This window comes from Sarcophilus harrisii, chromosome 1 (assembly GCF_902635505.1).
Source record: "Sarcophilus harrisii chromosome 1, mSarHar1.11, whole genome shotgun sequence".
Classification (NCBI taxonomy): domain Eukaryota; kingdom Metazoa; phylum Chordata; class Mammalia; order Dasyuromorphia; family Dasyuridae; genus Sarcophilus; species Sarcophilus harrisii.
Genome location: NC_045426.1, coordinates 13132357 through 13146840, shown reverse-complemented (window position 1 = coordinate 13146840; position 14484 = coordinate 13132357). Strand labels below are relative to the sequence as shown.

The following is a 14484-nucleotide window of genomic DNA, read 5'->3' as shown; positions in this document are numbered from 1 at the left end:
TCTTCACTTCCCCATCAGGGCAACCAGGAGGTGCTACTGTGCACACAAACCAGCTCCGAGGCCCTGGCCCAGCCTTTCACCCCCCTCTGCCTCAGTTTCCTCATCTGTAAAATGAGTTGGAGAAGGAAACGGCCCAGCATTCCAGGACTTCCGCTAGGAAGTCACCAAATGGGGGTCAGAAGGGACTGGAAAACATCAGACTTCGAGTAAATGGGAGCAGCATTCGCAGGCCCCAGCTCAGACTAAGGGTGTCATCGAGGTTTGCTGATTGACTAAGTGAGGGTTTCACCACCAGCTTGGCAGTGTAGCCCCTCCCTCCCCCTCCTACCCCCCCACTGATGGAGCCCGGGTGAGGCAACTGGAGCTTCCAGGGGAGGCATCTGTGGCCCCTAGCCCGGGGGTGGTGGAGGGGGGGAGTTGGGTGGGGGACCCCCCAAGTGGTGGTGGAACAGACCAAGCCCCTCGGGGTCTGGAAGCAGCTGGCCCAGCTGGCTCTGTGCGTTTCTTGCCATGTTTCTCTGAATGAGCCGGCACCCCGGGCACTGCCCCGCCCCCCAGCCCGGGCTCGGGAGCCGCTGCCAGCCCCAACGTCGGGTTTTTATGTCGGCGAAACAAATTGAGAGAAACAGGATGTTAAAAATAAAGCATTTTCTTTACTTGTACCTTTAAGCAAAATAATCATGACATATATACAGGAGGACAAGTGACCCAAGGGAGGCCACCCCAGAAGCCCTGGGGCCGGGGCAGACTGCCCATTCTGTCCATGCTGAGCACCCAACCGAGGAAGGAAACGTTGATTTTTGGCAAAGAGAATGAGCCTGGAAAATGTCTACATTTTGACAACTGTAAAATCTACGGGGGGGGGGGGGGAAGAGGGGTTCCCGATGCCCCAGGAGGCAAGCTGGCCAGTCACCCCCCCCTCCCCCATCCCGCTAGCGGCCCCATGCTCGGGCCATACTCTCCTCTCTACCCTCTGGTGTCCCGGAGCAGGGAGGGGAAGGACAGGGAAAAGGGAGCTTGGAAAACAGCTCCAGTTCAAGCCCCAGAGGGCTCAGTGGGGAGGGGATCGTGGGCCTGGAATGTTCCCAATCAAGAGGGGATGATCTCTGGGGGCTCCAGAGCTGACCCGGCAGGGGCTTCGCTGTCCTGGTTGGGGTGGGATGTGCGGGGGCTGCCCCGGGTGCAAAGGCCAGGGGCCCCACCCACCCTTCTCGGCCCTCTCCCCACCGAGTCCAGATTGTTTCCTTTCCAGGCTGGTACTTCGGATCAGAACACACAAGCGCCCACGTGAAGCACGTGTGCACCCAGACCGTCCGGCCACAGGGAACCGGGAGGGTCCCCTTTGCGGGCAGAAATGGCTCCCCAGGTTCTGATTCTCTGGCTCAACTCAGCTGGACAGACGGCAGCCGGGTGGGGCGCCAGCCGGCCCCGGGGGGAGCCCATCGCTTCGGCCTCGGGCCAAATCCTCATCAATTTCTAAATAAATTACAGAAATAACTTACAAAGGCTCTGTGCGGCTTTACTCGGGTTCCAGAGGAGGCACGCGCCCTTCAGCCGCCCTGCGCACCGCGACCTCAACGCCGCCGGGGGCCTGAGCAGCGGCTGCTTCGGCCCGAGCATCCTTAGTCTCTAAGAACGGCGGCAAAGCTGACAAAGCTTTTCAGGAAATCGAAGGTCTTTTTTTGTCCAAAACCTCTGGATGGAAGGGAACGAGGAGGGCGGAGTCTCAGACAAGGGGCTCAGACGGGGGTGGGGGCTCCCACCGTACCTTTCAGTTTGTGCCCAAAACTTCAGTGCTCTCCTCGGTACAGAGTGTAAGAAAAAATAATAATAATAAATACAGATGTATTCTAATAAAAAAATAACGGGCATGCGCTGCCCCCAATACATCTGAGGTACGGACGATCGGTTTAAATAAGATTTATATTATTTTCGGCTCCAGTGAGCGCGCCAGTCCCTTCGGTTTGCAATAAATAGGAAAGAGGTCTGCCTCGTCAGTCCCAGGAGCTGGGTGCGACCGCCAGCCCACGTCCGGGTGCTTGGGCGGCTCGGCTGCGACAGAACTCCCTCAGTCCCTGAGTGACGCCCCCACCCCCGCCGCCGGCCTCTCAGACCTTCACCATCTCCATGAGGGACGACTTGATGGCGTCCTCCAGCAGCTGGTTGTCCGAGAAGGGGGCGGGCACCTCGGGGACCGACTCCGAGAGGCCGATGAGGGACTCCAGGAAGCAGGCGGCGGGGTCGCTGGCGGGGGAGAAGGCGGGCTGCGGCCCGGGCAGGGCCTCCCCGCTCTCCAAGTCCTTGGGCGAGGGGTAGAGCGGGCCCAGGCTGTAGTCGGAGAAGGACTGGAAGAGATCCAGGGAGTCGGAGGACGACAGGTCTGTGTAGCTCTTACAGCTGTCTGTGGAGGGAGGGAGGGGGCAGCAGGGCCCGGGGCCCACGGCTGGCCGGGCGGGGAGGCCGTTCAGGCAGCAGAGGGCATCCTGGTTGGCGTTCTCATCCAGGCAGTCGGAGACCAGGCTGGCGATGTGGCTGGGGTAGCCGTCGGCCGCGCCGAACAGGTCCAGGGAGGGGAAGCCGAAGTGATCCGGGCACTGGGGCGTGCCGGGAGCCGCGGCCCCTTCCTCCTCGTCCGCTTCCGGGGCGTCAGGGTCGCCGAAATGCAGGATCCGCGCCAGGCCGTCCTCGCCCCCCTCGGACATCGGCTGGCCCGGGGACGGGGCTCCCCCGTAGGGCGCCCCCTCGGCCGGGTCCTCGCTGGGCACCGAGGAGGCCGCGGAGTCGCTCATGTCGCTGCTGCAGCTGCTCTCACCCAGGTCCAGGGGGAAGGGGAAAGTCGGGGTCGGGGGAGGAGGCCCCAGGGGCCCGGCCTCGTCCTCCAGGCCCTCAAAGGCGTCCTGCAGCAGCTCACAGCCCACGCTCTCCTGCCGGCTCTCCAGCTCCAGGCGGGTGAGGGTGTGGAGGGCATGGGTCTGCACGCGGGCCTGGTTAAACTCCACCCGGCCCTCCGGATTGCCGCAGCCCTCCTTGGTGCACCCGCAGGGGAAGGACGTGTGGTCCATCTGCAACCGAAGGCAAAGAAAGACAGTGAGATGGAGGCTCAGGAGGGTTTCACCACCAGCTTGGCAGTGTAGCCCCCCCCCCTCCCCACCCAGCATGGGCCACCTCCACCCCCACCCCCCTCCCCAGGCACAGACCCCGTGTGGATCCCCCCTCCGGCCACCTCCCGGGACCTACCTGGCATTTGATCCCAGCCGCGGTGCAGCTGCAAGTCTCGGGGTCGCACACGTCCTGGCACTTGCAGCCGCAGTCCTCCCGGGAGAGCCGGATGGCCTGCAGCTCCTGCTTCTCCTCCCTGTCGATCCGCCGCACGCCTGTGGCCCGGAGCAGCCTGCGCCGCTGGCGGGCCGAGTACGGCTGCAGGAAGGCTCCGCTGTCCAGCTCCTCCTCGGTCACCTCCACGTCAAGCTCCTCCGGGGGCAGCGGATGCGGCTCCTCGGACTCCCCGCTGTCCTTCACCTGGAGGGGCAGGAGAAGGGCGAGATGGGTAAAAAGGCACAGTGCGGGCGAGGGCCGGGGCAGAACCGGGGCCAAAACCCACTTCCACAACTTCCACGGGGCATTGTACACATGGGTGTGCGTGTCTGCGGCACTGTGCATGCATGTGGCTGCAGGCATGTGGGTTAGTGTGCACAAGTGTTTGCACACATGCTGCACGGTTTGCATGTGGGAATTCACTGCTTGCATGCATTGCTGCACTGTACATGCACGTGTGCACCATACTGTGAGTTAGCATGCACGTGTGCATTGTTTGCACGTGGGTTTGCACACATGTGCTGTACCATACTGAGTTAGCATGCACATGGGCACTGTTTGCATCTGGGTGTGCATGCATGCGTGTGAGCTGTTTGCACGTGGGTGTGCATGCGTGTGAGCTCTCTGCACGTGGGTGGGCATGCATGTGAGCTATTTGCACATGGGTGTGCATGTGTGTGTGAGCTGTTTGCATGTGGGTGTACATGCATGTGTGTGTGAGCCGTTTGCATGTGGGTGTACATGCATGTGTGTGTGAGCTGTTTGCATGTGGGTGTGTATGCACGTGTGAGCTGTTTGCACGTGGGTGGGCATGCATGTGTGTGGGTTGCACTGTGTGTGTGCAGGGAGTGCTCCTACCTTCCACTTCAGGGCCTCCAGCTTCTCCTCCCTCAGCCTCATGCGCAGCTTCTCCTTCCGGGAGCGGGCCTGCTCTTGGGCAAAGCCCTCCAGGCTGAAGTGGCAGCAGGCGTTGTGCCTCCTCACCATGCCCAGGGTGCAGCCCCCTCGGCTGGGCACGCTGGTGAAGCCCTGGCATCTTGGGAAGTAGAAGACGGTCACTCCGGCAAAGGTCACGCTGCGCGCTGGAGAGCGCCGGCTCTTCTTGAGGATGGACGGAGCTGGAGACGGACACAAGGAGAGACTCAATGGCCGTGGCCCAGAGGTCTGGGCCGCCCGCCCCTCTTTGGGAGGCCTGCCCACCCCCAGCTGCCCTCTGCCCTTCTGGGAGAAAAGGCCGCTCAGATCTTCCCCCACTGGTTGCCTCCATGCCCTCCCGGGGCATCTTCTCCCAGCCTCAGCTTTCCCGCTTGTAGAACCAAAGGCTTGGACTCCAGTGACTGCCTGGGTCCCTTCTGGCTCTAAATCAGGGCCCTTAACCTGGGCTCTGCACGTTCCCTTTTAATACCGCACTACCCAGGACCCTCTATGACTCCCATAGGCCACAGGCCTTGGGGAGCATTTTTCTGAGCGGTTCGTTGCCGGTGCCCAAGGGCCCGCTCCCCGCCGGAAACAATCTATGATCTGATGAGGGACTGGAGGCCTCAGTTTCCTGATCTGTCAAAGGGAGGGCCGACTCTCCCCCGGGGCTGTGTCCAGAAGGCATTCGGCCAAGCTGAAGGCCCGGGGGCAGGGGGGGGGGGGGCTCTGCTGCCAGTCATGGCCACAGCCATGGCCACGGCTTGAGGGGCACTCACCGACAAGGTCTCTGGGCACGAAGGCAGCCGGTGGCACCTCCTCATCAGAGTCCCAGCTCGAGGATTCGGAGGTCGTCGGCGAGCAGGAGCGCGAGTAGGGGGATGACACGGAGGAGGCCGAGGTATCATCTTCTAGCTGGTCAAACTTCCTCTTCAGAAGGCCGCTCATCATGGCTGCGCCTGCAAGGACACACAGGGCCCGGATGTCAGTCCCCAGGAGGGGCGCCATCCCGGTCTCTCGAGAGCGCAAGCGGAGACCCGACCCCACGCCCTCGCCCCAGCTCCAGGTCTCAGGGAACCACCCAAGGCCCCCAGCGGAGCCGCCCACCCCAATTTTCAGCATCCTCCTCCCCGAAGGTCACAGACCAGCCTGTCCGGCTCCGGCACCAGCCCTGTCCTTCCCCCCCCAGGAATCACTCAGCCTAGTTTTGCCTCAGGCTCCCCCTCGTACCATGGGGCTGAGCAGGAAACCCACCCCCCCCCAGGGAAGCAGGCGCCAGCGCTCCCTCCGAGGCTCCATCAGCAAAGGGAGCTTTTCCTGAACTGGACCAGGCCGGGCCCTCCCTCCCACCCTCCCTCCCTCCCTCCCTCCTCCCGGGGTTACGGCAACCCTGTTCAGAGAGGATTCCTGGAAGATGAGCCTGTGTATGAGTCAGCCCGGGGTGGGGGTGGGGGTGGGGGGAGTACGTGGGCATCTGTGCGTGTGCAAGTGTGGGCGTGGGTGGGACCTGCCACTGAAGAGCAACCCCCCCCCCCCCCCCCCCCCCCCCCCCCCCCCCCCCCCCCCCGCCCCCGCCCCCCATTTTATTCTTAGTAACTGTTCGGCTCAGCAGAAGGCTCTGGCAGGAGACTTGGATGCATCAGAACGGAGAGGGGGGGGAGAGACAGACAGATAGAGGGGGGAGAGAGACAGAGAGAGATAGAAGGGGGAGAGAAACAGAGAGGAAAGGGGGGAAGAGATCGAGACAGAGATAAAGACAGAAACACAAAGGCAGAAAGAAAAAAAAAATACAGAGAGATAGAAAGAGGAAAGGAGGTGGAGAGGGGAGAAGAAAGAGATAGAGGCAGAGCCAGAGCCAGAGCCAGAGACAGGCTGGCAGCTCCGTCTGTGACTTGGCCCCAATGCCCGCATCCCCATCCCCAGAGCTCAGCGTCTCCCTACCCGGCCCGGGCACCCTCTCCAGGCGGAGGTCGGGCCCCCTCAGCTTAGTTCAAGCCCACGGGCCTGGGCGGACACTTCAGGGGGCCCAAGTTGGCCAAAGGAGGAAGGGCAGCAGAGGTCAGCGGCCCGGGCGAGGGTGGCTTTCCCTCGGAGGGCACAGAGGCCGGGGCAGCCCCCCAGACCGGGCCTTTCTGCTCTGAGCCCCCGCCCCCCTCCAGAAGGTGGTGGAAGGCGGTCTCCGGGTGTTAGTGAGGAATTGGCAACGAGAACCAGAGAGAGGTGAGACACCTGAGAAGTTGGAGAGGGAGAGCGAGGATTTTGCAGTGACCCAGGAGTGACTATTATGTCGGCGCTCGCTCCTGCCAGCATCAAATGACAAACAAGCCGGGCCCCAGCTCCGGCTTCTCCAAGAGCCTGCCCCAAGACCAAAAGGTCGGTGATCGGGGACACCAAACTCCTCTGGAAGGGCCGAGAGGAGCAGCCCTGGGCGGGGAGAGGCGGCCCAAGCCCCTGGAAAGCAGCCCCCGCTGCCCCGGGCCACACATACTGCTGAGACACCCCCGCTGGCCCATCTCCTTCTCTGGGCTGGAGCATCTTCCCGGGGAATGATGGGAAATTCCCGACTCCTGCCAACCCAAGGCCCGCCATCCACTTCTGCCAGCTCCTGGGGGGACCACGTGGGCCCAACAGGAGCGCTCCAGAAGGCAGGGCCGGCTTTACAATCGCTGGGCCAAAAAGGGAGAGGGCCGAGGACTCTGGGCACAGGTGGCGTTTTCCCTGCTGCCGCCGATTAAAAGGCAGGAGCTGCAGAAGGGAGCGCTGGGGTTGGAAGCCGGCAGCTGCTGCACAAGAAGCGTCTCGGAACGGGCCATTTACTGCTGAAACACAGTTTAGAACACAGGAAGCACCTGGGGGGGGCGGGGAGGGGGAGGAACCCTGGGAACCTCTCTACGGCCCATCCAAAATCGAGCCGGAGGAGGGGGCCCCAGAGGGACCGTCACGGCACCCAGCAGCGTGCTCCTGCCGGCCCCCTTGCCTTCATTCCACTCCCTGCCTTCTCTGCCTTCCCCAGCCCCGCTCTGAGACTCCACATCATTCCTCCCATTTCCCGGCCTCCTAGCCCGACTCGGAGCTGGGAGCCAGGACTCCATCCCCTTCGAATCCGGCCGCAGACACGTACCAGGCACAACACTTCACCGTTTGCCTCGGTTTCCAGAAAACGGACAAACACTCCAGGATCTCTCTGAGATGGGGTCACAGAGTTGGGCGGGTCTCCCTCTTCCGGACGGCCTCCCTGCCCAGCCGCGGTCCTTCCCTCCTATCCGGGGCCATGGCCCCTCTCCCACCTCCTCCTTCCTGCCCCCTCTCACCGTGCTCTCGCCCCCTCACCCTGTGGCTCCCAGGGGCCCGGGCCCGGCTGCAGGTGCTCGTCTGAGCTGCCACTTCCTTGGCCCCCGGCCAGAACAGATGGAAAGGGTGGGAGTTGGATTTCTGGTCTGGGGCAAGGCTCACCCAGGCACCCAATCTCAGCCTGACCCACCTCCCAGCTGCCTGCACCTCCTCCTACCCCCTCCCCCAAGCCACCTCACAGGAGGCCGCCCGTGCCAGGACTGCCCGCTGCCGCTCAGCCCCTTTGCTAAGGCCCCCCCCCCCCCCCCCCCAGACGCCCAGGGCCTCATTAGAATGCTAATCCTATTCCCCCCACGGAGGGGGCTCCGAGAGCCAAAGGAACACGTGTGTCAGCGCCGGGCCAGCTGCTTCCGGGGCTCGCGCTTGTTCCCCTCAACGACCAAACCACAAACAACAACAAGCCCCCAGCCCCTCCTCAGGCTCCGGGCCTGACACTTTACACTCCCCCTGAAAGGAGTCCCCGGCGCCCAAGCTGGGCCGAAGGAAGAGGGAGGCAGCCCCTCAGAACCCCCGTCCAAGACCCCCCCCCACCCCCCCCCCGCCCGCCCCCCCCCCCCCCCGCCCCCCCCCCCCCCCCCCCCGCCCCCCCCCCCCCCTCCCGGGTTAAGAGCCTACTATGTGTCAGGCACAGTGCTAAGGTTATTAACTGCTTACTATGTACTGGCCCCCATGCTAAAGGTTATTAAATGTGTACTAGGGATCAAATATTATGCTAACTTATTAAGCACCTACTATGTGCTAAGCCCTGTGCTAAACTTACTAAGGGCCTACTATGTGCCAGGCACTGTGTTAGAGTTATAAAACAACTACTATATCAGGCCCTGTACTAGGGTTAAGTGCCTACTATGTACCAGTCCTGAGACAAAGTTACTAGGGCCTACTATGTGCCAGGCACTGTGCTAAGTGCTGGGGATACCAAAGCCCCTTTCCTCAGTGCACTGGGGGTGCCCAAACAACTCTGCACCAGCGCCAGGCTAACTTGGGAATAATCTCGGGGGAAGGGCCTGGGAAAGGCTTCTCCAGCCCGCCCAGCTTGGAGTCTGGCCAGCCAGCTTCTCCCCCGCCCCCCAGGACACAAACCGGGGCAGGGAAGCTGCTCTGGGACAGAGATAGCCCAGCAAAGGGGAGAGGAGGAGGGAGGAAATGGGCCCCCAAGAGCAGAGGTGGGAGTCCCCGGGGTGAGGGGCCACAGCCGTACGAAAGGCAGACCTCTGGGATGGGCCCCGGGCGCTGGGTGGGCATGGAGGGGGAGGGGGCACTGCATAGGCACGGACAGGGAGGGGGCGCTGAGGGGGCACAGGGGGGAGGGGGTGCTGCATGGGCACGGAGGGGGAGGGAGAAGCGGCCTCCTGGGGAGCCCCAGCAGGGAGGGGGGGGGGCACCAGCTTCGCCCGCTCTCGGCCCACGATGCCATCTCCACCTTGGCCGACGCCGAAGGTCCGCCCCGGGCCCGGGGGACTCGGTTTAACCAAATGCTCCCGAAGCCGTGTCCGGTTGCTCCCTTTGTGACCCTTGCGGTTTCCTAGAGGCGGTTCAGACCACCATGTGGGAAAGGGCCGTGGCCCTCCTTGGCCACCAGAGGGGCTTTGGTGCATCGTGGGGGGTTCTGGGGGGCCTCAGAGGACGCTCCCCTCCATCCCTCCTAGGGGGCGGCTCCCTTCGGGCCCATCCCACCGAGCATCCTGCAGGAGAGGGGCCGCCAGCAATGGGGAGACCCCCGGCCAAGCCTGACATCCGGAAGAGAAGGGAAGCCGCGGAGGGGGGGGCCGACTCACCCAAAGGCTCAGAGGCAGAGCCAGAATCCGCACTCGGCTCCCGCAGCTCTGGCTTCTGCACTTCCCAGACACCGGCAGGAGCCGATGCTCTGGGCCTTGCGCTCCCCTCCCCCGACCCCGTAGTCGGCAGCCCATCCCCCTCCTCCCGCCCGGGCAGGAATTTCAGGAATTTGTCCTTTTAAACTTCCAAAGCTCCTTCTGTCCACAGCCGGGAGTCAGGAAGCCCTGGGAGCCCTGGGAGCCCTGGGAGCCGGCCCCGCGCCCGGCCCCGCGCCCTGCCCCGCTCCGGCATGGCAGCCACATTATTGGGAGGGGGCAGCCTTTCCTTGGAGGGGGAGTTCCACAAGAGAGCAGGGGAAGAGGGCGATCCCTGTGCCGGGAGGGGAAGTGGGGGGAAGGGATGAGGCACAAAAGTCAAGAAGAGACAGAGGAGCCCCTGATACACAAAATCCCAGAGACACCCGAGGCAGCCGGAGAGCCTGGGCACAACATTCACTGGACCAGGGGTCAGGAGGCTGGTGGAACAATCCGGTCTAAGCTTGCCCCACTCTACCTCAGTTTCCCTGCCTGTCAAAGGAAGAGTCTGAGACGAAATACTCTGACAATTCCTTTTCCGTTCCAAAATTCTGGGCTTCTGAGACCACCCGGCTCCATGGAGCTTCCCCCCAAACTGAGGGGCTTTTTCCTTCCCTAACACTGCCCTGACCCTCCCCCCTTCAAGCTAAGAAGGTGAAATGACTGGAGAGTGAAAACAGGGGTGACAGAGACCTTAGAGCCTGGCTCAGGGATCACACACACTGTCTCTGTCCCTCTGTCTCTGTGTGTCTCTCTCTATCTCTCGGTCTCTGTCCCTCTGTCTCTGTGTGTCTCTCTATCTCTTGGTCTCTGTCCCTCTGTCTCTGTGTCTGTCTCTGTCTCTCTGTCTCTCTGTCTCCCTCTCTCCATCTCTCTGTCTCTGTGTCTCTCTATCTCTCGGTCTCTGTGTGTCTCTCTCTCTCCATCTCTCGGTCTCTGTGTCTCTCTCTCCATCTCTCGGTCTCTGTGTCTCTCTCTCCATCTCTCGGTCTCTGTGTCTCTCTCTCCATCTCTCGGTCTCTGTGTCTCTCTCTCCATCTCTCGGTCTCTGTCTCTCTCTCTGTCTCTGTGTCTCTCTATCTCTCAGTCTCTGTGTGTCTCTCTCTCTCCATCTCTCGGTCTCTGTGTCTCTCTCTCCATCTCTCGGTCTCTGTGTCTCTGTCTCTGTCTCTGTGTATCTCTCGGTCTCTGTGTGTCTCTCTCTCTCCATCTCTCGGTCTCTGTGTCTCTCTCTCCCTCTCTGTCTCTGTCTCTCTCCAGGGACTATTTCTTTTCCCTGGGGCAGTCCCACGATCCCGCTCTAACCAAGCCCCCGTCTCCGCGCCGATGGGCCAGCAGGCCTTGTAAGTTGCAGGTAATTTACGACCTTGCCGAGGTCAGTTTCCTCCACCCCCAGATGAGCCGCAGAAGTTCCCCCGCCGAACCCGGTTCAGGAACCCTCCTCCCGAGACCTCTGGCGCCCAGAGCACTCCCGCGGACGGGGAGCTCACTACCTTTCGGGCAGTCCCGGCTGGCTCATTGAGGCGAGGCCTGCTGCGGATTAAAACCCGGCCTGGGAAGGCAGCCCGGGTGAGGGAGGGAATCTCCAGCTCCCCCGTCAGTCTCCTCCTCGTCTGTAAAATAGACGCAAACAGCTACAACGTCCAGGCCTACGCGGGAGGGCCGGAGGGCATCCCGCGCTCAGGGCGCTGGGAACTTTAAAGGCTGCGCGGAGGGCGGGCCCTGCTCCTGTCCCCACGGGTTCTGCCCTCGGGGGCTGCAAGCCCGACCCCTCCTCCCGGGACCACCCCTGGGGGGGAGGGGGGAGTTTGTGGCCCTGTTTAAGAGATTCTCCAGGAGGGAAGCTTTCAAGTCCCCTCCCCCGGGACACGGCCCGGACTGGCCCCTGTCACTCCAGCCCTGGTCGCTCAGTGGCTCCGGGGACCCGGAGAAATGCGGGCTGTTGCCATCCCGACAGGTCCCAAGCTTGGCCGGCCCTTCCATTTGCATATATTAGCATGGGCCCGCCCCCTGTCGGACTTCAGAACTCCTTTCCTCGGCGACATAGCAAAGGGCCCTCATTTAACCTTTCTGGGTCTCTTTCCTCCCCGGCCGCGCGCGCGGTGGTGCAGGGGCCAGCGGCCAAGCTGGGAGACCCCGAGTTCGAATGCAGCTTCGGCTACCCACTAACCACGTGACCTCAACCCCAGACTGCCTTCACATAAAAAAAAAAAAAAGAGGAGGGGTAAAGGAAGTGGATTCTATGACCTTTAAATTACTTTTACACACACACTCACATCCCTCCGAGGTCACCTCGGGCGCCCCCTCCCCGGGAAGACTTCCCGCGGTTACTCAGGGGAAAGTGAAGCAATTCTCCTTCGAATTGCTTCCGGACCTCGGCGGTGCCCCCAGCGCGCTCCGGGCCGGGCGCGCGCCGCCTCCCCCGGGGGTGCGCTCCGAGGGGCCCCGGCCTGCAGGCCCTAAGTTCAAAGCCCGCGGCTGACAATTCACATCCCCGTGGGAATGGGGCCCGGCCCTCCCCGGGGCTCTTCTCCAAACGAAGCTCCCCCCGGGGTTCCCTGGGAAGCGACCGCGTCTTTGAAGGCCAGGACACCGCCAGGGCTTCATACGTGCCTGTGAGGTGGCCCACGGCGCGGGGTTTGGGGGCTACAGGGTCTGCCTCGGGGTGCGGGAGCCGCTTCTAAAACTGCTTTAGCAAAATAAGGCGCGGAGGTGAGGGGATAGAGACCCGGGGGAGGGGCCCAGGACACAAGAGTTCAGAAGCCCCGGAGGAGGCGAGCAATCGACGGGCATATATTAAGTACCTACTGGATGGGAGGGGGAGGGGGAGGGGGGATGCAAAGTCAAAAGGGAACCCGATCCGTCCGGAATAAAAGTTGCAGGCCGCTTTGGGCAAATAAATCGATGCTGGCTCGTTTTTCGGGGTGGGTACGAGGGCGCGAGCGGGGGAGCCTCTGGGCATGACAGCCGGGGTCGCCGGGACGGACGGCGAGAGCCCGGTCTCTTTTCGGCTTCCCCTCCCCCACCCCCTCCCCCTTCTCCAGGATCCAGGCGTCCCTGCGAGGGGGGAGGGGCGCGAGCTCCTGCTGGCCCGAGGCCTTGCCCCGAGTTCTCAGGTAGGACCTGTCCGAGAGCTGGAAGCGATCCCGGGCGGGTGTCTGAGGCTGGCCCCACGCTCCAGGTGGGTTAAAGGCGAAAGGGACGGGTAGGGTCCGGCCTTCATTGGACTGTAGCCAAGGGGGTGGGGAGGAGGGGAGCCCTGGAGGGCGAACTGTCAGCAGCAGAGCCCGAGCCCGAGCCCCAGTTCTCAAGGGCCCGCAAAGCCCCAAGGGACGTGGGGGCCGAGGCGGCCCCCGCCCGAGCCGGGCCTCAGTTTCCCAGTTCGTGCCGGCCTCGGCGCGGGGGGTGACCCAAGGTGTCCCTCCCTCTGACGTCCCGGGCCAGTCTGACTCACCCGGAGACACAGTCATGCAGACACACACACACACGGTGACACATCCTCGGTCAGTGTCACCCCGGGCCCGCGGTGACACACGCAGCGCCGCCGCCGCTGTCACCCGGGCGCCCACAGCCCCGCACGCTCGCTCCTGCTCGCCCCGCACGCCCCCGGGCGCCCCCTCCGCCCCCACGGGTGACACGGGAGCCTCACGGGCGGGGGCGCCCCCGCGGTCCCCGCACGATCGGGGCCGGCCGCTTCCCAGAGACCCCCCCCGCCCGGGGGCCAGCTGGAGTGGGGGTGGGGGCGCGGGCTCCCGCACCGAAGCTCTGCCCTCCCCCTGGCTCTTTCCCGCGCTGAGCCTGCTCACTTCCCGGCGGCCCGCGAAGTCTGAAGCGCTCGGAGATCCGGTTGGCGCCTGCGGGCCGGGGCCAGACCCCCCCCCCCCCCACCTCCCACCGCAATCTTGCTCCCCCACCTACCTACTCCAGCTTCCTGCCCGCCCAGGAATCCATCCCCGGGCGGGCCGGGGGAGGGGAGCAGGAAACTTGGGAGGGGGCGGGGCGAGAGGCGGACTCTCCGGGAACCTTCCCTCGCCGGCCGGCCGCGGCTGTCCGGCGGAGCCCGGAGGCGCCCGCCAGGGTCCCGGGAGGGGGGAGGGGAACTGGGGGGGAGGGGGGGGAAGCCGGGGCGGATGATCCGGCGGACGGGGGACCGGGACCGGGAGGACTGACCTGCTGCAATCCCGGAGAGCTTCTCGTAGGTGGCGGCGCTGGCCGGCGCGGGATCCGACGGGACTGGACGGATCCGGCTCAGCTTCGCATCCCAGGGCCGGGCTCGGCGGGCGCCGCTCAGGCTCGGGCTCGGCCGGGCTCGGCTGCTGCTCAGCCCGTGACTGCCCTTCCCCGCCTCTCCGCGCGTCTGCCCGTCTGCCCGCCCGGCCCGCCGCTCAGCTGCGCGCTCCGGCCCCCGCGGCGGCTCCTCCTCCAGCTCCTGCCTCCGTCAGTGGAAAACTCCGGCTCTGACGCAGGCCGGCGGGCGGGCCCGCAGCCGTGCGCACGGCCGCCCGGCCCTGCCCAGCCCTGCCCAGCCCGGCCCAGCCCAGCCGCGGCGCCTGGAGCCGGAGGGCCGGCCGGGGGCGGGGCCAGGCCGGGGATGGGGGCGGCGGAGGGCGCCGGCCGGGCCAGCTCCCCTCGGCCCCGCCCCCGGCCGGCCTCTGCTTTCGCTATCCGTCCCCTCCCCCGCCCCCAGGCCCGGCCCCGCCCCCAGGCCCGGCCCCGCCCCGTCCGTGTCCCGCTGCCCCGCCCCTTCCATCTCCTCCCGGCCCCGCCCCGTCCAGCTTCTCCCGGCTCCACCTCCCAGGCAGCCTTAACTGCTCTCTCTTCGCCTCCCATCGCTGGGTCTCTGAGTTTTCTGCCTCTTTTCCTTCTGCCTCTCCTCCCTCCCCCTCCAACCACAGTTTCCGGCTTGTCCCCTTCCCCCCACCTCACCCCTGTCCCCTTCGCGAGCTCCTCTGGTCCCCAAGCCAGACATCCCCCGCCTTTTGCAGAGACTTAGGGGCGACCCGCAGGGGACACGGCGAGGGCGGGCGGGAGCCCCAGACTGAGGGCCGGCCGT

At 64.4% G+C, this 14484-nt stretch overlaps 1 protein-coding gene across 2 annotated transcripts; it reads right to left on the bottom strand.

The window, feature by feature from the left end:
* Window positions 1-633: 633 nt before the first annotated feature.
* Window positions 634-13949, bottom strand: CSRNP1 (cysteine and serine rich nuclear protein 1). 2 transcript variants are annotated; one of them, XM_031952389.1, is made up of 5 exons: window positions 13602-13949; window positions 5010-5189; window positions 4174-4433; window positions 3238-3519; window positions 634-3062 (listed from the first exon to the last, which is right to left on the bottom strand). In XM_031952389.1, the coding sequence occupies exons 2-5, from the start codon at window positions 5179-5181 to the stop codon at window positions 2109-2111; spliced, it is 1668 nt and encodes a 555-aa protein (XP_031808249.1). In that variant the 5' UTR covers window positions 5182-5189; window positions 13602-13949; the 3' UTR covers window positions 634-2108. The 2 variants fall into 2 exon arrangements, with proteins under 2 accessions (XP_031808249.1, XP_031808259.1); XM_031952399.1 differs by lacking the exon at window positions 13602-13949 and adding an exon at window positions 13350-13588.
* Window positions 13950-14484: the final 535 nt, after the last annotated feature.

Excerpts from the sequence above, each read along its gene's own strand:
- CSRNP1 (XM_031952389.1), bottom strand. The coding sequence starts at position 5,181 with ATGATGAGCGGCCTTCTGAAGAGGAAGTTTGACCAGCTAGAAGATGAT. Across the intron at positions 3,520-4,173 it reads TGGAGGCCCTGAAGTGGAAG|GTGAAGGACAGCGGGGAGTC; the intron begins GTAGGAGCACTC and ends CTGCCCCTCCAG. Across the intron at positions 3,063-3,237 it reads CGGCTGGGATCAAATGCCAG|ATGGACCACACGTCCTTCCC; the intron begins GTAGGTCCCGGG and ends CTTCGGTTGCAG.